The sequence below is a fragment of the Peromyscus californicus genome, unplaced genomic scaffold, assembly GCF_007827085.1.
Source record: "Peromyscus californicus insignis strain IS unplaced genomic scaffold, ASM782708v3 Scaffold_15__1_contigs__length_86483966, whole genome shotgun sequence".
Taxonomy (NCBI): Eukaryota; Metazoa; Chordata; class Mammalia; order Rodentia; family Cricetidae; genus Peromyscus; species Peromyscus californicus.
This window is the reverse complement of record NW_026294447.1, coordinates 16245001-16272074: the sequence shown is the minus strand read 5'-3', so window position 1 is coordinate 16272074 and position 27074 is coordinate 16245001. Positions and strand designations below refer to the sequence as shown.

The following is a 27074-nucleotide window of genomic DNA, read 5'->3' as shown; positions in this document are numbered from 1 at the left end:
CTCAGAGAGTATTGTGAAGTAGGAGTCTCATGGTGGTAGCTAAAGGCCTTGCGACTTGCATTATGTAGAGGTTTGGGAAGATGGGTACATAGAGTTCCAGTCCAGGTCATTGTTTTAATGGCATGTGGTATTACAAGATGTTTTGCTCCTTGAAATTGTTTGGGGTCTTTAATGGGGAGGACAGTCAGGAAATGCTGGAGTGCTATGCTGGGTAATGGTGAACGGAAGACTTGACCAAGATGGCCCAACTGAAGGACACTCAGGACTTGCAGAGAGTGGGTTAGTAAGTAAAGCAGGAAGCCAGAAACTGCACAGGGAGCAAACAAGAAGCCACAGATGAAGGATCCCTTCAAAAGGAAAGGGATGACAGAGCCAGCTCTCTATCCTCACAGAGATACAAGGCCAGGAAGTGACCTCGAGTCCAGGGATCTGTCTTCAACTGGATTAGAAGCCGAGGGGACCGGCCAGGGAGTCAGAGGGTTCAGCCTTTGGAGAACTGTGTGATCAGGTAACAGCAGCTGAAAGCAAACGTGTTATGTTCAAGTAATACCTAGCCTGGAGTTTGTTCAGTTAAGAAGACACTTCTACAATTCTGAATAAAAGAGACAAAAACTTTTATGTAAAAAGATAAAATGAAATTACAAAAGTACAAGAACACAATTTGTTAATTGTTGGAGATAAAGTCTTAAAATTAAGACTGTAATGTATAAGTCAGTCAGTTTTAGTCCATGGTCCCTAAGATATTCAGCTAACTGTTTTGAGCTACAGACAAGTATCTAAAGATGTATATAATCTATTTACTTATCACATATTTAGCCCTTATCTCTTAATGTAATCATATATACCTTAATTTATAATTTCTTAATATTCAGTATTAAAGTAAAATAAGTTATCAGTGTCCAAAAAAGTAACTTAAGAATTAAAGAATTTTCAAAAACTTCCAAACTTCATATTGATCTCCATCTAAAACTTTTATCTAATTATAATGTAGTGTGCTAAAGCTATCATAACAATTCTTAACAACAGTTAAGAATATAAGGAATATAACCATAGAACCCTAAGAATCTGGGGGAAAATAAAGGAAGTCCTTTACCATCTTGGGTATGGAAGTAAAATCCCCAATCTATCCCTAAGAACAAGAACAGTAAGAGAAAAAAAATAGATGAGTTGATTTCATCAGAAATTAAGTACTTGGGCTGGGAAGAGGCTCTGTGCGTAGTCAGATGTGGTATCACATATCTGTAATCCCAGTGCTTCTCCAGGGAAAGCCAAGACAGATGTTTCCCGAAAGACCACAGACCAGCTATCATGGTATGCAGCTGCAAGCAGCAGGAGATTCTGTCTCAAACAAGATGGAAAGTGAGGACTGACACTCAGGGTTACCCCCTGAATGCACGTGTGCCATGGCATGTGCACCTCCAAAGTCATAAGAACCCACACACAAAGATGAAAAAAATAAAACTTGTGTGCATAAAAGAAATTATCGTCATATAAAAAGATAGTTGTTAGGATGGGGAAAATACAATTTTGGAAGAACTACAAAATCTCCATAACATGAGATAACTCACAAATCATGCAAAGAAATGAAAATTTACAAATGGACAATAAAAACTTGAAAGATGCCCAACAGCACTGGAAAAATGCCAGTTGAACTACAGTGAGCTCTGCCCATCCATTTATGTAGATTTTAATTACAAAAATGAAGACTAAATGTTGTCTAAGAGGGGGAAAATTAGAACCCTCTTACACTGATAGTTGTATGGTTTTAGAAAACCACTTGGCAATTCTTCAAAAGGACTAAATACATAATTACATATTATCCAGAAATTCTACTCCTTTGTGTTTACACAGAAGTATCAGAAATAGACATCTAAGAAGATACATATTCACTAATGCTCACTGCAACGTCTTTGCAGTATTGATGGAAACAAGGGGTCCATGAGATCTTATGAAATAAAAGAGTGTGCTCTCTGTATGTAATGAAGTATTATGCAGCCACAAAAAGAATAAAATTTGATATATGTAACATCATGAATAAACATTGAAAGAAGCATACTTTTCCCTAACCTTACTCTCCTAGGGCTAGGGAAATCATGAATAGAGTTTTAGTATCATTATTATTACTATTGTTATTATTATTATTAGTAGTAGTATTATATACTCTGTAGGTGAGGTAGTTGCATGCCACAGAGCAGCTTTGCAAGGCACATGACAATTGTGTGGAGTTTGTTCTCCATACACCTTCCGTGGATTCCAGGGATCTAGCTCAAGCCCACCAGGCTTGTGGGAGAATGCCTATACCCACTGAGCCATTTGCTAGCTCTGACCTTTTTTATTTTTAACTTTGGACATAAAATTTTGAAATTCATTTTATGTCTTCATACCTTTGCCTAAGTTCTTTTTACTAAGAGCCTTTTTATGGACATAGAGATAATTTATAACTTACTGTAGTTTATTTTTTAATCATTCCCCAAAATTTCATTTTCACATATATTGGCTGAGCTTACAAATCCAAAAAGGTTTATTGACTTTATAATGTAGATTTAAAAACTACCTTATAAGTCAATCATATGTGTTTTTCACTTTAGAGATATCATTCAGCCTAGACACTATAGTCATTTCTTAGAAGATGGTTTGGGGCATCTGTAGTTGGTCAGGCACTGTTCTGAGTAACACAAGTGTGATAATAAACATGACAAGTATGCTTTTTATAACTTTTTAGCCTATTTCTGCCCTTAAATAGTCTCCATAGCACTTCCCTCCTTTCGGTCTTCATGCTGTGTGCTTTGCTTGTTTTGTGTATAGTACCTGTGATGAACCCTCTGAACATGACGAGGCAATGAGAGATGCGGCCATCACGGGGTCTTCAGCCTCCAGTGTAGTGTTTGAGTGGTAAGGACTCAGTGAATGTTTATCAAATGAGAGAACAAATCGGAAACTAGAACCCAGAAAAATTCAAGTTAATTTTTTTTTAACAATGAAATAGTCAACTGTTTCAAACACCAATGACCGGACAAAGAGTGGTGACGTGAAGAGTAGGTTTGTCCAAATACAGCTGCGATGGATGATTTGAGTGGAGTTGGAGGAAAAGTAGTAATTGAGTAGATCTGGGAGAGATGTTGAGGTTTAAGGTTGGGTGTAAAGGAGCTGGAGAATATACAGAATTCCTTCAAGGATGCTGAATTAGGAAGGTGCTTTTTATCTAACCTAGTGCTATAACCACAACTGTTCAAATTAAAAGTGATCCTTTGATGCTACATAAATGCATGCTTATTATTGCTTCAGTTATCCTTCACATAAAGTTATTTAAATTTGGAACCAAATTTTATTTTGTATTTGATCATAATATCTTTAAATCAAGTCTTCTTTTATATAGAAACTAATATTTCATTTGCTAATGAAACTGAATGAATTGTCCATAAATACACTTTACATCCCTGATGGAATTTTTCTTTTTGGTATAATCAGTTTCTCAGTTTTCAGGGCTCTCTGTAACTGTAATGTAAGACTGTTTTGTTACATTTATTTCCAACTGTTTGAGGGTATGCATTTCTCGAGGGAGCTGTGTTTTGTCCTGCGTCATAGCAGTGTATGGTTCTAGATTTCTCATCATGCTAATATTGACACCTGAAACCAAGTGGAGATGCTGATGTTTCCATGTACATTTTCCCATTAACCTTTCGTTCAATTTTTCCCAATTTGTCATTTTTGCCTAAGTTACAGTTCATTAAATTTACAGAAATGTCTTGTTCCAATTATGTTAATATCTTTAACCACTGAAATGATCCAAAAGGAAAAGCACAGTATATCTAGAGGAAGTCCATCTCTAACAGGAGTGTGTGCTGGGTGAAAAGGAATGCTACCCAGTGTACATGGGATGGAATCCCTGAGAGCTATTCTCAGTATCTTGCCGAAAATTACAGAAGCACAGAGAATATGTTTTACTGCATTTCTGTGAAGAATTTGTTGTGAATCTGCATCAGAATTGTACCTTCTTTTAGAAATGCATTTTCTATTATTGTTATTGCCTTTGAAATAAAATCATTAAGCCATTTCCAACATCACTTTTGCTCTTTATCAAGGGGCCTTCTTGTTATCGATATATATTTTGTAATTTCTCTCTTCACAAATGTGACATGAAAATAGCAGGGAAAGCTGTTTGGAAAGGGAAGAGGAAGTGGGAAGTTGTAAGGAAGAACAGGAAAGGTGGTCAGTTCCGTGGCCATTGTGAAGTCAGTCACCATGCAGTGACTGCACTCCCGTCTCATGCAGTGTGGGTTGGAAGTGATGGTGTCCTACACACCTGTGTTCTGCATTATGGAGGATGGGTGTGCGTTTCCCTGTAGCTGATTCTTAGCTTTGTTGTACTCTGTTGCAGAGAATAGTAAATGCTGCCATTAAGCAAATAAAATGATAAATATCTAGCAGTTCAGCTTAGACACTAATGGAGTCTAAAAGCCTTTAAAATGACAAAACGCGGCAACTTTTATGATTTATAGGCTCATTTGTGTTACACAGTTTGGTCATATGCTTGACAGTATTCCCCCCCCCACACACACTTTTTTTAACTCTCTCCTAAAAAATTATGGTTTTGTGTTACCTGAGTGAAAAGCCATTAGAATTCAAGAGTGGGGTGTAACAGAGTCTCAGCTAAGTGTCCCAGTGTTGTGCACAGTTTCCTTTGGGCTCGCCCTGTTTGCATGGTCGTGGGGAAAGGGAGTAATTCAGTCAGTCCCCAGTGTCTGTACTGTGACAGTGGCCCTATGAACTGCCCTCAGAATGCCTCATACTTGCTGTTGTGTAACATTGTTTCCAGACAGTCCTACTTCTTTACGGATCAGGTTTCCATTTGTTTTCTGTGAGTCTACACAGTCTGAGGAACACTGGTTGCTGTGGTCAGACATGTAGTATGTTAAATCAAAGTTCTAAGGATAACATGGATTACACAGTGTTTAGTTACGTGGTGTCAGGCTTCTTTCTTTGGAAGCCATGATTTAAGCTAACCTGTTTTGGCATCCACAACGCTCTGTGGTGTCTGTGAAAGCAGTGATGTAATCTGATCTGTGTTCTGTGTGGTCTGAGAACCTGAAGAACATTTTGCATTAGCTGCATTGATCGGGAATCCTTTCTAGTCATTTACTCGACAATTAATACAGTCTTGTAAAGTGTCCCCTGGGTGTCCATATAAACTTGATCGTTTTCCCCAGGACCAAAAGATGCATCAAGATAGACAAGAGTAACTTAAGCTGATTAATAGAAACAGGAAAATGTAAAGCCACAGATCACATTATATTCCTTCCATCCTAAAAAATAAACTATGCTTGCTCTCTTGAAATTTCTCTGACATTGAAGAGACACATTTTCGCAAATTCAAATTTCCATTGATAAAGATGTGAAAATACAATTTAGATATACTTCTATAATTATAGTCTTATTTCAGTGTCCTGTGATCCATGTCTGTCTCTAAAGAATGACAAACATCTTTTGCATCACTCTTTAAATCGGCATTAACTCTTTGATTTTTTTTTTTTTTAGCTTTAGCAGTTTTACAGTTTTGCACGTACACAGTGGCATGAGTTTTGAAATATTGGCATCAGTGGGAACTGTAGTGCATAGATGAAAAGGCTCGGAAAGCAGATGCAGAGATCCATAGCCAAGCACTGGGCAGAGCTTCAGGAGTCCAGCTGAAGAGAGGGAGGAGGGATTATAGGAGCAAGGGGGGTCAAGATCATGACAGGGAAACCCACAGCGACAGCTGACCCAAGCTCAGGGGAGCTCACGGACTCCAAACTGACAACTAGCCTGCGTGGGAACAACCTAGGCCCTCTGCATGTGGGTGACAGCTTGGTCTGTTGGGCCTCTAGCGGTGGGACCAGGATCTGTCCCTGGCACATGAGCTGGCTTTTTGGAACCTATTCCCTATAGTGGGATGCCTGGCTCAGCCTTGATGCAGGGGGGAGGGGCCTTAAGCTTCCTGAGGAATGGATTAGGGGGAGAGGAGGGAGGAGGAGAGGAGGGAGAGGAAACTGTTGTTGGTATGTAAAATAAATCAATACATTTAAAAAAGAAAAAGAAAGCAAAAGCTCAGAAAGTACTTATTTCTGATTTGTAAGCCATCTGCTGGTTTGGATCACTGAAGAAATAGCTATGTAATTGGTTTGTAAGTCAAGCCTTCTGTAGTCAGCCTCAGAATAGTCTGATAAACCAATCATGTGTTGTCATTACCTTAAGGCATGTCCATAAAATTCCTGTACTCTATCATGGACCATCTAAATCCTGTTTATATATCCCTGATAATTTTGTATTTTATTTAAAATACATCATCAATAAAATTGATATCCATTCTTTTATTCAAAAAAAGTTTAATGATTTACTCATAAAAAATGAACTCCGGTGGTGGCGCACGCCTTTAATCCCAGCACTCGGGAGGCAGAGGCAGGCGGATCTCTGTAAGTTCGAGGCCAGCCTGGTCTACAGCGCGAGATCCAGGAAAGGCGCAAAGCTACACAGAGAAACCCTGTCTCGAAAAACCAAAAAAAAAAAAAAAAATGAACTCCTTAAAAGATATTTTCATTGATTCTTAACTGTTACCAGCTTCTAGCCCTAAGGCCTTTTATGAGTACTGCATGAGTATTTATCTCCATGAATGAATGATGTGTTCTGATCTCTGGATCATTGGTTCTTCTGGAACCCAAATGCTTGTTTTGAGAATACAAGAAAAGAATCAATTCTCAAAAAAATTTTAATGAAGAAGATGTGTTGATTACTTTGATTTCAATGGCATATTAGAACTTCAGAGCCGTATATATTACAGTATTTTATTAACATTGTCTTTCTTTTTCATAATGTTTCACTGTAAAATGAGAAGGAGTGTGTTCTGAAAACGAGTCTTCTGTCTGCAGGTACTACTGAGAGGGTGTGCTTGATCCAGGGGACAGTCGAAGCACTGAATGCAGTTCATGGATTCATTGCGGAAAAAATCCGAGAAATGCCCCAAAATGTGGCCAAGACAGAACCAGTCAGCATTCTACAACCTCAGACCACCGTTAATCCTGACCGCATCAAACAAGTGAGTGTTCAGTTGGGAAATCAGAGAGGAATACCCACAGTGCAGTATGAATTCCTTTCAGAGGAAGCAGTTTAGTAGTAGCAGAAAAAGGCTTAAATTTATCTAAAGTTGTCATTTAGTTTTTGAAGAATTTCAGATCCTTTGATTGGCAAATCAAACTATCCATTAATTGAATTATAAATTTATTAGTGATAGACAAAGAGGCACTGATGTGACTCTTTATGATTGCTTTTTACAAATATGGAAGCAGGGATTTTATAATTTATGGAACTCTATTCTGTTTAAAATATAACACTTCTTAAATAAATTATAAGAAATCAAAATGAAATTTATATCTTCAGCATTTCCAAAGCCCAACTTTAGTGGCATTTGTAGTTCTCAGTATAGGTATTGCATATAGACTCCTGTTTTGCTAATTTGTCTTGTTTAACATTTTATCAACACATATGTATAAGTCAATTTGTACAGCAAGTCTTCAGTCCTTTGTTATCAGTCAGCTATTACATTTTGTGTCACATGTGTAGTGCTAATATATCTGTTAAACAGGCCCAATGTCACATTTTAATGTATGGAATTTTCTGTAAAGAAAATTTTTCATGACAAAAAATAATGTGAATTTTTAAGACTCAGTAATGCTTGAGATGATGTAGGGAAATGACGTTGCTTGATGTTAAATAAGGTGGATTCTTTTACCATAAATATTTTATGTTCATAATTATTGTCTACTTTGGCCTTTTATTTAGCCACTCAATTTGTGACTTATTTTATTATCAACAGATTGTGATTTTAGAATAAATGTATTATTTATAAATTAACAGAAAATTTATTTTCATTGTAATAAATTTGAAATGTAGTTCAAAGTTCTATTAATTTCATGTTTCTGAATTGAAAATATATTAACCAGTGCCATGAATCTATCATAATCTTATTAATATATAAATATAATACTAATCATATATCAACTTTAAATTTATAATTAGTTAATATATACTCAAAACATAGACTAATATTCAATTATCTATTAATAGTATATTTCTAAAAAACACTTCCTTGTTTAAACCATGAGAAAGTAGCTCTTACTCCATATAAAGATCACTTACAGAATTTTCCATCAGTGTTGAATAGTTGTTATTCCCGAACTATAAGGGAGTGTATCTCTATAGACATGTAACAACATCTACATACCTTAAAACTATACATACTAGAATTTTTTTATTCACAATCGTTTAGTGGTATGAAGTGCTTGTTTCATCCGTGCTATGTAAATATAAAATAGTCCAAATACTGTTAACTTGACAGTGATACAGGGACTTCATCAGATTGGAAAACAAGATGTCTAGATGGCAGACATCCAGGTTAAAATCATGTGGGGCTAGAAATGTCCTGAATGAGCACTGAAGTATCTGGTCTCTTTACATTTTGCCTTAATTCAGCCCATACTTCTCCCTTTTCTCCTGTAACTTCTATGAAAACATTCAAACACTCAGGTGGCCACTTTGATATTTCTTTTTAAATAGACATAAAATTATACCTTGAATAGTATAAAACTCTATCCAAAACAATAATGTGAGATTTATTTTAACATTTATTTAGCAACAAATACTGAGTACCATCACATAGTAGTCTGAATCATTATTAAAGTTTCAGTTTTACTATGGCTATATGAGATTGACAGGCTGTCATGTATGCAGGACCAGTGTAGACTGATGACTACCACCAGAATTTTAAAGCATTTGGTTGAGTTTTGTTTGCCTTGTTCAACTGTTAATTATATTTAAGATAAGTTTTAAGTGTTAATATTGATTTATCCAGTTTTTTATGCTTACATTCATTTATATGTCTTGATATTCAGAGAATTAAAAAATTAAGGTTAAACTCTACATTTTCATGTAATCAGCAATGTGGATAACAGTAAATCATTACAAGGGTACAGGAGACGAGCACTCAGGATGCTGAGGCAGCATATTTAACAAACATTATCTGAACAATGTAGAAACTATGCCAAGTTTCTTAATATTTGCAGGAGAAACGTGGTTTTGACCTACAGAGATGCATCTTCTTATGCTCGACATTGCAGTATTGCAGTTCTTTAACTTTTTACATATCTAGTTTGCCAATTTAATGTTTCTTACCAATGACCAAAGTAGTTGTCAAGTATTTAAATTTCAAGGCTATGATTTCTCAAGAAATGATGCCACTTACACACTGTAAAATAAGTATTTGTAAAATAAGTTCTTTTGTCATAGAATAGATAAACGTGGCTTTCTTGATGTTTAAAAGTTTACATTTTAATCCACAGAATCTGAAGATGTCTTCCTGAGACCTTGCTCAGAACAAGTGATCCAACATTTGTTTTTGCTGTAGGATTCAGTTCCCAAAATAATTTCTTTTCAAATATTAATTATGAATATTCCTCTATGAAAGGTTACTTACAGAATAAAATTGGAGTTAAGAAAATGCTAGAGCTCAATATCTACCTTACAGAATAAAATTGGAGTTAAGAAAATACTGGAGCTAAATATCTATCTTTTCCATATAAACAGATTAAAGTGAAAAATGAAATTATGAATTTTGCTTAGTGTTTCCATTATTACCCTGGTTGGTTGTTTGGGGTTAACAATTTTAAACTTTTTTTATTTTTAAAATTTTAAGATACAATTTATACTTAAAATCAGAAGTCAAATTTAGTTTTCAGAAAGTCAGATTTTAAAAGTACTGACTCTCATTATCTGTTATGTTTTCTTATAAATTATGTCCTGCATTGTGTTCTAAGATACAGTTTACCAACTAAGTACATTTTATGAGCTCATTATAATACTCTATTCAAATGTACCTATCCTTTTTGGCTAGTGGCATCAGACAAGTGTAGTTTCTCATGTCCTGCATGCTCATTTCAAAAGGCCCCCTGCAGGACAGTGATGAACTCTACTTCAATGCCTGAAATCCAACTTCAGCTAATAGATGTAGGTAATTCAGTTCTTAATTCTGGACCCTTTTTAAAGCCAAGCTGTGCAAGGAAAAATGAAGGTAGGGGAACTTAAAGAATTTTCTTATATTTAAAAATACCAAGAATTTTTTTTAAGTCTGACCAGAACTTTACTTTTTTGATAAATTTGCAAAAATAACATTCATCAATTTTTGAACATCATTTATTCAAACATAAATTTATTAAAATACTTTAATGGTAAAATATAGGAAATTAGAGCCCTTGCACTTCATACTAGTTTGTTTTGTGATATTTCTTAACCTATGAAAGCATATTTATATTCCAGAGGTGCAGTATTAACAGTGTGTAGCATAGACCTCAGAAGATTCTAGTTAGGAAAGGAAAATGGAGAAACGTTCACTTTAGAAGGGTGAGCTATGATGCAATTGAAGAGTGTCACAGCCCTTGAATAGTAGCAGGACTGGCTGATTTGGAATATCTGCGCTAATGTTTAGTGAAAATTATTGTTAGTTAAGTAGGGTGGGGATAGATAAGCAAGACCTTGTGTGTTTGGCAGAAAGATATTATAGACGACAAGCTCATTCCTCATTTTCTGAAAGAGTTCCTTTAATTCATCTTAAAGATTATTAAAAAGTGAAGGCATCTTTTCATTTTACTTTTCTTTGTGCATAAAACAAACCAGATTTTGAAGGTTTATCCAGACATTGTTATTGGTGGGAAAATAAATATGAATGGACCAATAGACTAATGTTAATGTTGTAAGACAGACAGAGTGTTCATCAAAAATGACAAGCTAATGGGACAGTTGCTATTTAAATATTTTGTTCTTAAAGACTAGTATACAGGGATTATTTAATAGAACACTACAAAGCTTGGGGAGGTGGCTATGGAATAATGTTATTGACTGCTTGGCAGATGAGCATGAAGAGAACAGCTAAGACCTGCTGTTCCTGCTTTCCTTGTAAATATTAGTTGTTCTTAACAACTGATTGTTACAGATTTGTTTGAAGAAAAGCTGCATTTATTCTAGAGTTTGTTTGTGGTAATCGTCTCTGGACCAACAAAACTCATATTTTAACATGAGTTCATCATATAATTTGTTAAAACTTTTTAGCTCTTAATTTCTCAAAACTTAGTTATATCAGTAGTTTACTAAGTGTGTAGTATTAAAAATCTTGATATTTTTAAAATGACTGTATATTTCAAAAAGCACGCTGTTTTAGGCAGAAGCACATAAATCTCTTTGAGTTCAAGGCCAGCATGGTATACATACTAAGTTCTAGGCCAGCCAAGGCTATATAATGAGACCCTGTCTCAAAAAAGAATCATGTTTCTATAAAATAATTCACCCTATAGTATCTATAGAAAAAGTGGGGCTCAAGTTACTGGGTCCTTCCTGATCACTACTTGAAATGGATTAGAAATAGATTAGAAAAATGTGTGTTTTATGGATGCTATACATTAAATATTTATCCACATATTGATGTTACATGGATATTCAATTAATTACATATTCATGATGTATGTTATTGAGTAGCATTTCATAGTCACTATGTTAATAGCTACATTGAAATTTGATATAAATATTTTACTTATAAAATAGTAAAGAAAAATCATTGAACATTTATATTTTATTTTAAAACACTTTACATGGATTTGTTATCCATATCTGTGGACTTTAGAACAATTTTCTCAATTATTCCATTGACCTGATTAATAGGAAGCTTTAAATTAAAGGCATTGTTTTAATACATTCATATTTATCTGCTTATTTGGGGCAATTTTCCTTCTAGAATTTGAAAAAGCAACTGAAATGAAAACTGCTTAGAATATAATTACTATTGCTAATTCTAAAGTGAGGATTCACTTGTGCATCAAAGGACCTGTATGAGTGGTAGCTGGGAAAATGGTTCCAACTTTCTGCCGTTACTGCATAGACATCTCACCCTAGAGAAGACGCTAACTCTTTGCTGTGACGTTGCAATCCGTTCACCCTCCAAAGTGCACACGAGTAATTCTCACCTGTGTGAAATATTAAAATGTAGCTTCTTATCTAATCATCAAGCTTCATGATAAAACCTTAAGTTATTTAAAGCACATTAATATAATTCACAAGTTTAAATTACTTATTTTATTCATAGAAGAAAGGGAGAGCAACCAAATTAGTAAGGAGAATTTTGATGAATATGAGTTGTATCAATTATTAATAGATATTCAGAATATATGAAAATCATAAAAAATAGCAATAAAATTTTGACAGATCATCTGAATCTAAGTTATTACAGGTTCTGAGCCACATCATGTTACCACTTTTTACATTTTGCACTATTTAAGCTCCTCACTGAGGATTTGTATCTGGAACAAGATGATATTGTCCAGTACTTCAGATTGACTGTATTCTGATGAGCATGGACATGTAGAATCTGGGTTTGGTATGACATGAACTTCTATTGGAAGAAAGGGACCCTAAATTTGACATCTGTCTAGTCATAAACTTGGACTGAGTGTTGAACTTAGTGCAGAACAGATGTTTAGATGTGTGTGACTCCTCCAGTAATTCCATGTCATTAAGCTAGGTTGAGAAAATGAAGCCTGTAATGTTGAATTCATACAACCTGTGGTAGTGTGACATTATTAACAGTGCCTCAGTATATCATTGTACAGAAAAAAATACATGTTAAAGTGACCTTTACTGATGGAAAATAATGTTTCCCTAGAAAATTGACAAGAATTAATTACAAAGTGCCTAAATAGAAAATAAAAGATTAGAAATTTTGAAAGCCTTTAGAAGGCTCTACCCCTGACTTAGTACCATTTTCTATTCTTTGTGTGCCTCAAAATAAAAATCCTTAGCTTGATACCACACTAGGTCAACTACTTCTCCAATTGTTTTAGGTCTTAAGAAAGAAAATATTCTAAGGAAAAGACTTGATGAAACATAGCCTAACGGTGCAAGTAGCCTTACTGTGTTATTGGAAGTCAGTGAGTTGACACGGAGCCTTCAGATTTATCATCACTTTTATTCTTAACTGCTTTGTCTAAATCAGAAGTACTGATACCTTAAATACAGGTCTGTGACCACAAACACTTCTATTTACTTTTCCTAAAACTTTCAAACCTCCAAGGCTAGGTCTTTGTTCATATCTCAGTAGATCTGATGGACATGTGACAAAGTAATAATACATAATACCCATTATATAGGCTTGTCTAAGCTATAGAAAACTATCCCATTTGCCTTTTAAGAAATAAGCCCTTTAAAGGCCTCTGCCTAGCCATGATATATGGTTAAGTGCAATATGACCCTTAAACAAAGCTCTGAAGCCCTTAAACTTTAAGGCTGCCTTGTCAGTTGTTAAAGGCTTCTGAAAACTCTGGGTGAATGACTCTGGGAACATGGATGGTTTGCTGTGACACATCTCTGTAGCATATGTGTGTGCTTCTAAATACACAGAAAATTTAGTTCATAGTGTCTTGTGATTTTTGAACATAGGATGACAATGCTGCAATATATTATACTCTTTTTCTTCTTTAAATGTACCATTTAGCATAAATGATAAAAATGATAATTTTTAGAATGCTACTAGTTACATGTTTATTAATATGAGGTTAATGTTTACATTTTCAGATGGCTCTAAGTTTATTAAAATTAATATTTTAGAAGATAATGTGATATTAAGAACTCAGAACTGCAAATTAAATTGCTTTTATGTATGGATCCCTAAATTCATGTGGAATCAGCTTGTTGGTGATGTTCAACATATTAAGTAGGTGGATACTTTTATGCCAAAGTAAACTTCATTTCACCGCTTCTTCAAATCTCCAACTGTATCCATTGATAGGAAAATGACTCTTCCAATTTTGTTCATCTAACTTCTTGAGTTTTCTTTGACATCTCTTTTCCCCCAAGCAAATTAGAGGGAAAGAAATGGGACTGCTATCATGCATATGGGCAGGATGCCCTTAGCACTCCTGTGAGTTTCTCTCCGTCACCATCATGAGTTCAAGTCATGAATTTATTTTTACATGCTTATGCATGCATACTTACATGTATGAGTTACTCAGTTGATCTTAAATTCCATTAAATTTGATTGCCTAGGAGGAAACTTTATTCATAGGATTTTGTTCTCGTTATATTACATTTTATTTCGTTTTGTTTTGTTTAATGATCAGCTTAAGGCTCATAAAGGTTGATTTGCTCCTGAACTGCTTTGTTCCCAGACATTGCCATCTTCCCCAACTACCACCAAGTCCTCTCCATCTGACCCCATGACCACCTCCAGAGCTAATCAGGTACAGTATCATCCTCTCATCTACACCATACTTTCACAGCGATTGCCTGCCAACCGGAGAAAAAGAGAATGGTGGGTTAAGGATTTGTTCGTTCATTCACATGTATGCACCATGATCAGATTCCAAATAATCTAACCAATAAATATCAATCATTTTTTAATTTTACATGCATTTTAACTTCATTAACAAATATATTCAGGCAGTAGGCTTAATTAGAATTTTGGACTTATTCCTTTAAGATATCATCATTTTACAAAGCCCTGAGGATTAATTATTGAGTTGGTCTTTTCTTGCCTTTCAATGTATCTTCTTAGGAGTTTTCATAAATAATTTAAGTACGTTCACATAGTTATAAAATATATGAAAATTTAGAAAAGATATGTCTTTAAAGGTTAATATTCTTTTACTTTTTGAAACGAGCTTCTCTGTGTAAACAGTATCAACAATAAGCATTTCTAGTTTGAAAATTGGTGTAATTTTAGCATTGTTTAATAATTGCAGACACAGTATATTTTCTTAGTCAAGAACTCTTAATCATTTTTATTGAAAGAGTGTCAAACTTTGTAGTGAGAATTATATCTTACTAGTTCCGATTTGACAGCTTTTGAAACTAAATATTTGCAGGCCAGCCTTCAAACTTGTATTTGTTGACTAAAATAATTATTCAAATGTTTAAACACATTTTCATTTTATGTGAGTTGAGTTCTATTTAAATGAGAAGTACTTCCTTTATTATTTCCACTTTTTACTTTTAGTAAAAATAAGGCTTCATGAGATTACTTAAATATTAACAGCTTATATTTTAAAATATTTTTCATTAATTGGCCAACAAAGTATTGCTACATGTGTGGTTTGTGGCATTTTTCATGTTATTTAATTTAAAGCCATCAGCATAATTTTGCTCATTGACTGATTCTAGTAATTTTTGCAACCTCATGGAAAGTAAAATGACTTAAGGAAATCTAAGCAGTCTTAGGATATTGGTCTACAGTAGGAGCTTGGTTTTCTTTTTATGAAATGAAACTTCCTTCAAGCACAAGAATTTCACAATGCTCCTCTCATTTTGGCCCTGAACCAGTGAGGGCACATCCAGAATGATGCAGCCATCACTTTTCTCTGAAGAATGTGGTAGTGTGGAGGTGAGAAGAATGCATTTTCAAGGCTCGCTTCCTGCTTCTGTTCCCCCATGCTTTAATTCTGTGGCATAGAAACTCACCAAGGATAGGACTGCCCGTGGTTTTAAATGTCTCCTATGCTCTGTTAGTGTTTGATTTCTCAGCTGGACAGATAAGTACATCATAAACAAGACCAATGATTTTCTCAAAGCAAGATGCTAACTAGAAAGCCAATCTGCTAATTTTTGTCTCTGAAATTAGATTTGTAGTTTACTTATATGAATGTGGATTTTTATAAAATAAAAGGCCAACTATATCTACTTCCTCATTAATGCTATATTTTACCCTCTAGATATATTATCACACTTTCTTCTGCCAAATCTTCTATTGTAATGATTTGAAATATAGGCGCTATGATTTAATATTCTATCTACTGTGCTGATACATTTTGTTATTCATACTGCTTTCTTTGTTTTGGGGGGTTTTTGTTTTTGTTTGTCTACAAAGAAGCATGTAACTCCTGGATCACATGAAGCAAATGTTAAAAGAAGAACAGCAAAATCCTTATTTATTGAAAGAACTCTAGCTTTTCAATAACATTTCATTCTTAGTGATCTGTAGCTCTCCCTTGTACTCCTTCATGGTAGGTTCTTTCCAGATAGCTGTAGCAAAGAAATGTCGTTTTTGTTCACTCACACTTGAAATGTACAGCACCTAATCCTTTCTTAATTAATTTACTGATTTATTTCTTTAAATATAGTCTGGTTAGGAAAATATGATTCTGTGTAATAATCTTAAACTTTACAGAAGTAAAATATTATATAGTGAGACAGATATATATACTAATTTAAAGGTAGTTTATATTTATTTACCCAGCTATTATCAAATATGTTTTTAATCTTATAACTGATAGAAATGGAGAAAATCAGTGATTTCTATTTTAGATCAGAAATTACTGCCATGTGTTATAGCTTGTATGATAACCCTGCTATAAAAGCAGAGGTGAGGAAATCTTTTCCTAAGAAAATTGCTATAAGCAAAAGATTACAGTCAAATAATTAACATTTGTGTTGTTTTCTAATCAATATTGGCCAAATGAATGTTCATCAAGTTCTCATTTGAGATTAATAGTTTGTGTTACTTATGGATGTATAGAAAAGAACTAACAAATTAAAAATTTGTAGAAAACCTAGGAATGAAAACCGTGGCAGTAATTCAGAGAATATGCTTGCTCTGCAGAGCCATCATTCCAAAACTTTTTATTCTGAAGATTATTGTGTTTAGCACTTGAATTTTATCTATTTTACTCTTCAGCCTCCTTAACATGTTTCCTTGAGTCACATTCTGAGCACACTAGTGCTCAATAGTAACTCCACTTGAAAACAGAAGACCCACTGTGCGAGAATCCTTATAAAGTGATAGTAGGAAGCGAACACTAGAGAGGTGGTGAGGACCTTGTCTTGCCCTTTACCAGCTGAGTAATCCCATGTGAAACTCAAATACTAGAGTTTCCTAAGGCAGACTATGAAAATCCCCAGCTCTTCTCACAGTGGTTCAGTGTCTAGCTGTGTTCATTTTAAGGAAATGTGAAAAATATTAGTCCTTAAAAGTAAATTACTTGGTAAATAGTTATTTTAAATGCTTCAGTTAACAACAATATAATACTAGTATTGTCTGTTTCTAAGGTATTTCTGTGGTCAAATTCACTGCCCTTAACTTAATTCCATAATCAGCATCTAGAGAGCATGCAGTTGCTCTTGCTTAGTAGTGAAATGCCACAGTTAAACTATCAGAGGTGTCAACAGGATCAGTAGCATTTATCAATCCCAAGATGCTTATTTTACTCATCATCTCATCATAATTTTATGTCATCTCATCATAATTTTATAAGTCAATCAGCGATGCCCAGGTATCAGGAAGGGGCATAGATAACAGGTGCAGGCCTTCTCTGCCATCATTCTTGCTACTTTTCCTTTCCTAACCCATAACCTTACACATACTTCACTGAAATTGATGCCATCCAAAGAGATCTTCCATAAACTGATGCCGACAATACTTACTAGACCAACACTCCACACCCACGCCTTTTGCCTTTTCAGTTATCTCCACAGGAATATCTTTCTGCTCCTACCAAAGTCAGTTAGTTCAATTGTACAATAAGTATACCCTTTCCCTATTACTGAATGGTATCTTTTCTTAAACTGTATACTTCATCAAGTTTTGACTCAATAGAAATATTCCAGTCTGCATGCAGTGTTTTCTCCTGTCTTTTTTTTTTAATTTTGATCCTCTCATACATGTATGCAACATATCGTGAACATACTCACCTTGGGCTTTCCCCTCTCTCCTCCCCTCCCACTCCTGTCTCCCATTTTAAAACGCTGACCCACCTTCTCTTGTTGTCACCTCTTTCACCCACACACTAATGCCTCTTCTAGTCCTTCACAGCAAAATTCACAGGATTGTCTCCAGTCTCTTTCCCAGGTTCTTTCTGTCCCTAAATCTACTCCAGTCATGCTCTGACCTCCACCGTTCCTCCAAATCTGCAGTGAGCATCAATGGTGGCCACACCGCTGATTGTGTTTGTTCTCAGTCTCCATGTTCACTGGCCTGTCAACAGTGTGTTCCCCATTCTGTTACATCACCTTCTGTGCTGTGCTTCCTGTCGTTAGTGTCCAGGATTCTACACCACCGTGGTGATCCTGCTCCTGGTCTCTTCCTGGTTCCCCCTCTTGGCCCCATCTCACTGATGGAATGTCCTAGTCTTAGGAGCATCGTATGTCTTGCCTTTTCCATGCTGTTATATACAGAATGCATACCTCAGGATTTTGTGCTGCTTTCAAACCTTAAATGTTACCATACAAAGACCATTTCTCACAGATGCAGAGGCAGGAAAATCCACGATCAAGATGCCAGCATCTAATGAGAGCTTTCTTGCAGCATATTCACCTGGCAGAAGGTGGAGGGCCAGAGAAAGGGACCAGGGCAATGCCTTCCCATGACAGAAGAGAGAAGCCATTCCTGAAAATGTGTAATATAGCAAGTAGTAACCCTAGCCTCCCAACACTGTTTCATTGGGATAAATTACTGCCTATGAATTGTGGAGAAGACAAAGCTCTCTCTCAAACTGCAGTAACCATGAACTAACAGAATCTTTATGAAGGCTCTTATAAGCTCCTTACTATATTTTAATGTTCATGGTTTAAATTGATAATTTCCCAAAATATTTCCTAAAATTTAAGTTTCAGGTCCTAAGTACTTGAACTCCCCGGACTGCCTGCAGCTGCTTGCTTCATGTTGCCGCTTACACATCTAACTGCTCGCTTAAGTACAGCAGTTCCAAGGAGCACCCTAAACCTTCTCCTTTCAAAGCCTGTATTCTCTTGCCTGCATCTGAATGTTTTAAACCAGTTTACATGGTAAAAGCCAATATACCTAAACGTACATCGGCACTTTTGGGATCTGCCTCTGCGCACACTGCTTTTTGTATCTGATCAGTTCACTGCCTCTCACTCACTCTGGGCATTTACACCACACAATTGCTGCTCGTTTCAGACACTGTAGATTCTTCCTCAGTGCTCTGCTCTTGCTTTTTCTGCACATGAAATTTTAATCTCGGAGATCCGTTTGGTAAAACCTTTGTAATCCTTCAAGACTATTCCAAATCTGCCTACTCCTGAAGGCCACTCGACTGCCTTGTTTAGTACCTGTTGGGCCTGTCTCTCACCCCAACACTCCTCGTTGCTTTTTTCATGCTGTTCTTTGTTCTGCTGTCTTGGGAGTACTGTGCACTTTCTTACTAATACATTTGTTGTATACTGTGTGCCCCATCACTCCTTTAGACTGTTACATTTTATGACAATAGACATTTTCTCCATTTTACAAACTCTCTGGTGTATGAAATAGAACCTGGAGCACAGTAGGTTGTGAAAAAGTACATGTCAAGTGACTAGCATTAGAGCAGTTTTATAGAATCCTTCAAATGAAACTTGGCCCAGGAATTGTTTATAGTAGTGTAAACCAAATAGAAGAAAGTGATTTATTGAATAAAGAGGTTAACCTTAAAGAATATAGTCTTTGCTACCTTTCCTTCTATTCATCGGCATTATCTCTCACATATGAAGTGTTTGTCATTTCGTATGGAAAAAATAAAAAATAATCCAATAGAAAAATGAGTGAAGCTCAGGAAAGGTAATTTACAGATAAAGGAATAGAAATGGCTGGTAAAAACATGTTCAGTTTCACCAGCATCAGGATGGGTAGCAGTGTCTGTCACAAGGTTAAGCTGTTCCCCAGATAGACAGAATTTTATGTAAGTGTATATGATACACATGTATCCAATTGAGAAACAATGTGTGTATTTGGAAGTCACATTTTGGTAAATGTATAGAACTGAGCGTTTGCACACGTGTTGGTAAAGGAAGCACTGTGACACACCTCTTAAGAACCTCAAGAACCTAAGGATTGTTCTGAGGCATCGATAGATAGATGCATGAGTGTTTTACATTAGCATTGTTTACATTAGCAAAAGTAGGAAAGCAACTTGATCCTTATAGGTCAGTTCTTGAAGGATTTCTAGTATTGCAGAGTGTTATTTGGGGAATCTATAAAGTAATGGAAAAGATCCATGTAAACAGCTTTATAATAGCTTTTTTCTATGAACTAGAGAAAAGTACATTCCTAAAATATATGCCTATCTTAATGGTCACAAAATATCTGCCATGTTTTGTGTTTGAATGCATTAAGGTGATGACAGAAGTATGAAAATTACTGGCTTTTATTACAATGTCTTCCCTCCTAAAAGTTAGCTAAAAATGACAACGGGATGAAAATTCAGATATCAGTTGTGATACATATGATGTGTTAAATAGAAATAAGTAGTCTCTCAAGGGAAAGATTTGATGTCATATGTGCCTCTGAGCTGCAAAATGCCCTGAATTATACGTCTTGGAATGTGCTAGTGAATGTCAGATAGGATCCCTGGGGAGAGAGCTCTGTCCCAGAGGGGTGCTCATTTACTATAAGAGAATGACCATTTTTTTCATGTTTTAAAATTATACCAAATTAATTATTATATAATAAATGTAATTTTTATCTTTCATGATTATCACATCAAAAGTTCTTGAGCCCAGCTTCTTATCAAAGCTACTTGTGAAGTTTCTAATATAATAGCTCCTAGGGGGGCAAGGTAAAACATTTATATTTTAACAGTTGATATCTACAAAAGTTTTAGTGTAGGTATTAGTTTAGGATTGAGAAGATTTTCTAATTAATATGATTTAAGGTACAAAGTTATATTGTTCAAAAGGTGTTTTCCTGTCTGAGGTTGCATTAGTAGACTTTCCTATTGTCGGATATGGTTAGATATCTTTCCCTGGAGATCTTTCCATGCAAATTATAATCATTCTTTTAAAGATTTTGTTCTATTATTGCCAAAAATTGTGGAACCAGATTAAGTAGATGATTTCTCCTCATGTTTCCTTCATTTCCAGTATCTCCACTGTTATTGTAGATATGAGGTGTATGCACCCTCCCACATACACAAACACACACATTCATGTTCATAATATGGCTTCACAGTGGTTAATTTACTGCTCCAATACCTTTGATGATTTTTAAGTCACACGTTTTCCACCTTAATACTTAATTACCATTATTTAGTCAGTCTTTGCATTTGCCCTATCTGGATGACACTGTGTATTGTCTTTGCATTTGCCCTATCTGGATGACACTGTGTAGTTCTACAATGCAAAGTACTCTTTCTCTTTAATTCCTGAAGTTTTTCTAATCTCCACAGCCATCGCCATTCATCTGCTTGACATTTTCACTTCAGTGTCCAATAGCTATTTCAAGTGAAAATGTCCAGAATATCTTCCTTTCTGGCCGCATGCCTCATCCTTTCTCCCCATCATCTGCATCATTAAACACACTCTCTGACTTTGTGCATAGATCTCTTCATGTTTCACTTTGTTTGTTTGTTTGTTGGTTTGGTTTGGTTTGGTTTTTCGAGACAGGTTTTCTCTCTGTAGCCCTGGCTATCCTGGAACTCTCTCTATAGACCAGTCTGACCTTGAACTCACAGAGCTCTGCCTGTCTTGGCCTTCAGAGTGCTGAGATTAAAGGCATGAGCCACTACCACCCAACTTCCATTTTTTTACTGTTTAAGTTGAATATTGAATTAAGTGAGAGCCCTAATTTGCATATCAAAAAATCTAAATTTTTCAGATACACTTTTTTACTAACCAGGATTAAAAATTGTTTTAGTACATATGTACCAAAATGGATGTGATGAGACTTTAATAATATCAGTAGGCTTTTTTTTATTTAACCTGTGAATAATTGTAAGTTGCCCTTCTTCTATAAACAGAACTTCAGTTCAGTAAAATCAGATTTTTTTAAAGCCACCAGATTACCCTAAGTTATTCTTATTTTTAAAATAGATTTCTTGGCCATATTGTATCATTTTACAACTTCTCTGGTTCCCTGCAGTTGACTCTAACAGCTTTCCTTTGTGTGTAACTGTCTACAGTGCTTGTCATCTCCGAGTAACAGTAGTAGTTTGAAGTGCTTCTCTGCTAGAAAGCATGGACTGTTTCCCTTTCCTCCTTCCACCCGACCTCCTAAGCGGTGATGCAATGTGACCTTAAAATATACATCATTCACAAAACAGAAGGATGCTTCAGAAGCAAAGCAAAATAGTGTTAAGTCAAATAATAAGCATATTAACTTCTTTTCCTTGCTTTTAGAAATTTTGTGGAGACTACTGTTCATTTTCTGTCTCCTTCCAGAGACACACAAAAGGAGGTCCACTGTCTCCCTCACACTATCTTAGCTTGTAGAAAGAAGGGAGAATGAAGTGTGGAAAAGAAACGGAATGAGGTACTACCTCTGTAGTACTTCTAGAGATACCTACTCATATGTATCAGGTATAGTTTGAGTTTAAAATGCAAAGCTTGAAGCAAAAGAGAAAGGCATTCATGTACAAGTACTCCTTGAGTGAGTCGGCAGATGCCCATATTGAGCCATGTTATTAACTGGCCCCTCTTACCACTTAATCAAATAACACTTGGTCCTAGACCTCTGAAGTTAATCTGACTACATTTTCATGGCTGAACTGGGCTAACCACTAGCTTCAGAACCTATGATACTATAAAACATGGTGGAAAATAATACTTTAATAAATGAACATGTAGGAATAAGGCAGATGTTACATATTTAATTGTCAGTGTGACAGTGTTGGATTTATAAGTGACTAAGAACCTGTTAGTGTTGGTTTCAAAGATTTTCTGATGAGATTAAAATGTCACTGTCCTTAACGTTGGAATACTTCAGTATATGCATGATGTAGATTGAAATTTTAGAATTTGAGAATGATAAACCTTTCTCTTGATTTGAGAAACCAAAGTCAGGTACTAGAGATACACAGTTAAGAGTACTTACTGCTTTCGCAAAGGACCTGGGTTCAGTTCCCAGCACCCTACAGAAGCCTTAAAATTGCAACTCCAGCTCCAGGAGATATGATGCCCTTTTCTGACGTCAGGAGTCACCACATGTGCATGGTACAATTACAGACATGCAAGCAAAATACACATATAAAATAAACTGATCTTTTTTTTAATTAAAAAATAATACACCCAATGTTGGGTGTTTTTTACATATACCCGCAATGTCTGTGTCTGTGGTAAATCATCTTTTAAATAATTGTATTCCTGTAGATCTTGTTTTATTTCTCTGATGATTACCCATGTGTAACTTAACCAGGTACAAATAGAAACAGTAGAGTCAGATAAGATGGTGGCCTACAGGAAGATGCCTTTTTGCTTAGGAGAAATAACATAATAAGAAATGTAGGAATAATGACACTATGAGGTATGAGGTTTGATTATTTTTATAGGTACAGCTAAACTGCTTGTGTGATACACTATACTTCAGCAGGTGAAAACGCACACATTGACGGAAAAGTCAGCGTAAAGAAAGAGAAAAGCTGTATGTCATCAGGAAGACATGGAAGATTCAAGGCAAAGACAGAGAAACCTAAGTTTAGACTGTACTTAGGAACTCACAGCTAAAATGTGGACTGAGTGAGGGATTCACAGATGATGATACCAAGACAGGAGACACTAGAGACGAAACTGGCAAGACAAGATGAGGCACAGTCGAGAGAAGTTCACAGACTGCATGGGAACCCAGGGAGTGCAGGGCAGGTTCTTATTAGGAAGAGTTACTGGAGGAATCTATAAATGTTTCTCAGATTGTCTTGTGTGATAAAACTTAAGGTTTGTTCTACTTCATCTTTATAATTGAATAAGGTAGAATTAAGGTTAGGATTATAATTCTTTAAAGACAAATAATTTTCAGGAAAAAAGTTTACTAAGATTAATAACTGTTAAAAAGTTCTTCTAATATCATCCATAAAATAAAATTAACTTAGTTGGCAACTTTATTTGCCATCCTTAAAAAGTGGTTATATATTGGGGTTATTTAGATTTCAATAATCAAATTATTTTTATTAAAGGATTAAATAAATTAGAATAAGACAATATTTCTTAAGTGCAAAGGAAATCAAAAGCATGTGTAAGATGTATAAACACACTCATATGTGTCCACTATCGAACGTGGATTTATATGTTCACTTCCTGCTGCCTTCAAGAGCAGAATGACATGACCTCACAGACACTTTTTAAAATGTCCCTAGCAGATCTGTGTACTGAAGGAAGCATTGTTGATTCTTGCTAAAATTAGCTAATGAAGTTCAGAAAATCTCAGCTACAGAAACTAAACTTCCACTCCGATTTTGAAGGTGATTTAGCTCATTCTAACCTCAGCCCTACACGGAGAACAACGAAGTTACTTCAGTGCCCTGTCAGTGACTGCAGTCTGGTTTGAGGTGCCCAGGGAGGGCACATAGATAGAGATGTGGTTGTCAACAAATCCAAGCTCAAGGTTAATATCTCACTTTTTAATTTTAAGGTTTATGTACATGTCACACTTGTATACTTGTGCAGCACCATTTTATTGTGATGAAGTACGTCCGGGTGTGCTGATTCTTGTGGCTACACCCTCAGTATAAATTAACAAAATGGCCACATTGGACTATTGTAAACACCCAGTGACTACAGTAATTTCTCCTCACCAATTGGTGATAGGGTAACAAGCACTACTTCTAAATAGAGCTGTGTCTTCCAGAACAGCAAATCTCACCATCAGAATGCCCAGATGATGTAACTTTAAAATAATAGAAACATTTTAAAAGATTATTACTGACTTGGTGGCCATTTTATAAAGTTAAATGACTATGTGTCCGATTGAAAAAATAAAATACTATTAAGAATTTTATTGATCTTCACCTCTAAATATAGCCATAAAACAAATAAGATATTTGTGAGTAACCCCAAAACTACTAGGTATTAAGGAACATGAAATTAATGTTTTGAAAAATTTAAGTGGGTATTTTCTACTGCTGTCTTTGTTAACTTTGCTTTCATAATTCTATTCTACCTGTTCATATTTCTCAGAGCAGAGAGTTTCTTTAAGCTACACCGGATGAAGAGCTAGTAGCCGCATTATCATTTTTGGGCTTTATGAAAACATTACCATTGCTGTATAGTTATTAGTCCCTCTGTTTTGACATGCTGATTTCTCATAGACTGTATTGCAAAATATAGACATTCAAGGAACTTTTTGTTTAACAATTTTGACTTGAAGATTGCTTTTTCCTTTGAAAATTCTCATTGTACAAGGTAGTTTTATTAAAATATGATAAAAGTCACTTTAAAGTTGTGGTATTTCCATCTTAATAAATTATGTTTAAACTAATTATCAATTTATTATTGTACTTTTTCTAGGATAGCAAAGTAATATAATGTATGTGCACAAAACAGAAGTATTATTTATACGTATTTTTTTTAATTACAGGTAAAGATTATAGTTCCCAACAGCACAGCAGGTCTGATAATAGGGAAGGGAGGTGCTACTGTGAAGGCTATAATGGAGCAGTCAGGGGCTTGGGTGCAGCTTTCCCAGAAACCTGATGGGATCAACTTGCAAGAGAGGGTTGTCACTGTGAGTGGAGAACCTGAACAAAACCGAAAAGCTGTTGAACTTATCATCCAGAAGATACAAGAGGATCCACAGAGTGGCAGCTGTCTCAATATCAGTTATGCCAATGTGACAGGTCCAGTGGCCAATTCCAATCCGACCGGATCTCCTTATGCAAACACTGCTGAAGTGTTACCAACTGCCGCAGCAGCCGCAGGGCTATTAGGACATGCTAACCTTGCCGGCGTTGCGGCCTTCCCAGCAGTTTTATCTGGCTTCACAGGCAATGACCTGGTGGCCATCACCTCTGCACTTAATACATTAGCCAGCTATGGATATAATCTCAACACATTAGGTTTAGGGCTCAGCCAAGCAGCAGCGACGGGGGCTTTGGCTGCAGCAGCTGCCAGTGCCAACCCAGCAGCAGCAGCAGCCAATTTGTTGGCCACCTATGCCAGTGAAGCCTCAGCCAGCGGCAGCACAGCTGGTGGAACGGCGGGGACATTCGCATTAGGTAGCCTGGCTGCTGCTACTGCTGCAACCAATGGATACTTTGGAGCTGCCTCGCCCCTAGCTGCCAGTGCCATTCTAGGGACAGAGAAATCCACAGATGGATCAAAGGATGTAGTTGAAATAGCAGTTCCAGAAAACTTAGTTGGTGCAATACTTGGCAAAGGAGGGAAAACCTTAGTGGAATACCAGGAGTTGACTGGTGCAAGGATACAGATCTCCAAAAAGGGAGAGTTCGTACCTGGCACAAGGAATCGGAAGGTAACCATTACTGGAACACCAGCTGCAACGCAGGCTGCTCAGTATTTAATTACACAGAGGATCACATATGAGCAAGGAGTTCGGGCTGCCAATCCTCAGAAAGTGGGTTGAGTGTCCCAATTACACGTCAGATTGTTTTAACCCCTCCTTTACCCCATTTTCAAGAAGGATGTACTGTACTTTGCAGAAGTGAAGTTTTTCTGTTATTAATATATAATTATGCAAATGAATGCGACTATGTTGACAATGTGTATATGTAAATAATATGTGTTTTACCAGATGTTTCATAGAGTTTTTTCTTGACCTGTTTTTGTTCTCTATACTTTGCTTGTGTATATTTGTCAGAGGTGTTTCTAGTGTAAGATTTAAGCCTGCCATTTTACCAGCATTATTGTAGTTTAATGATTGAATGTAGACAGGGATATGCGTATAGTTTTCAGTATTAGTTCTAGATAACACTAAATTAACTACTGTTAGGTTGAGTATGGTGGGGTCAGTGACCTAAACTGGAGTGAGGCCAAAGCACTGTCATGGATGTCTTACTTCCTGCTTAGGGAACAGAGAAGTAGGAAACAATATTTTGAAAATAAGTTTTAAATTTAAAATGATCAAAAAGCAATATAGTTGCATACAAGCACTGTAAAATATTTCAAAGGTTAAAACTGTGGAAAATTACATTGGTAAGTTTACAGATCAATAAAAGCACCTGTTCTCCATCTGAACTAGACAATGGAAATAATGCTGCATGCTGGCCATGGCCCATTCTTCATCATGTGTAAGTTCAACAAAAGTTCTCACATGGAGTCCCACCTCTTCAGAGGTTTGTACATTTGTTTTCAAGCAC

The 27074-nt window shown here is 35.8% G+C and overlaps 1 protein-coding gene across 7 annotated transcripts in view; it reads left to right on the top strand.

Annotated features, from left to right (window-relative positions):
- The window catches only part of Nova1 (NOVA alternative splicing regulator 1), a 121226-nt gene that overhangs the window by 92818 nt on the left and 1334 nt on the right, over nucleotides 1–27074 (top strand). For 4 of the 7 annotated variants that reach the window (XM_052738453.1, XM_052738455.1, XM_052738456.1 and 1 more), the window contains exons 3-5: nucleotides 6903–7069; nucleotides 14235–14306; nucleotides 25337–27074. The exon at nucleotides 25337–27074 is cut by the window's right edge and continues 1334 nt beyond it. In XM_052738453.1, coding sequence (XP_052594413.1) covers nucleotides 6903–7069; nucleotides 14235–14306; nucleotides 25337–26341 — 1244 coding nt within the window. In that variant the 3' untranslated portion in view covers nucleotides 26342–27074. Of the gene's footprint in view, nucleotides 1–6902; nucleotides 7070–14234; nucleotides 14307–15384; nucleotides 25238–25336 lie in introns of those variants that run through there. The other 3 variants (XM_052738454.1, XM_052738457.1, XM_052738459.1) reach the window with 2 other exon arrangements.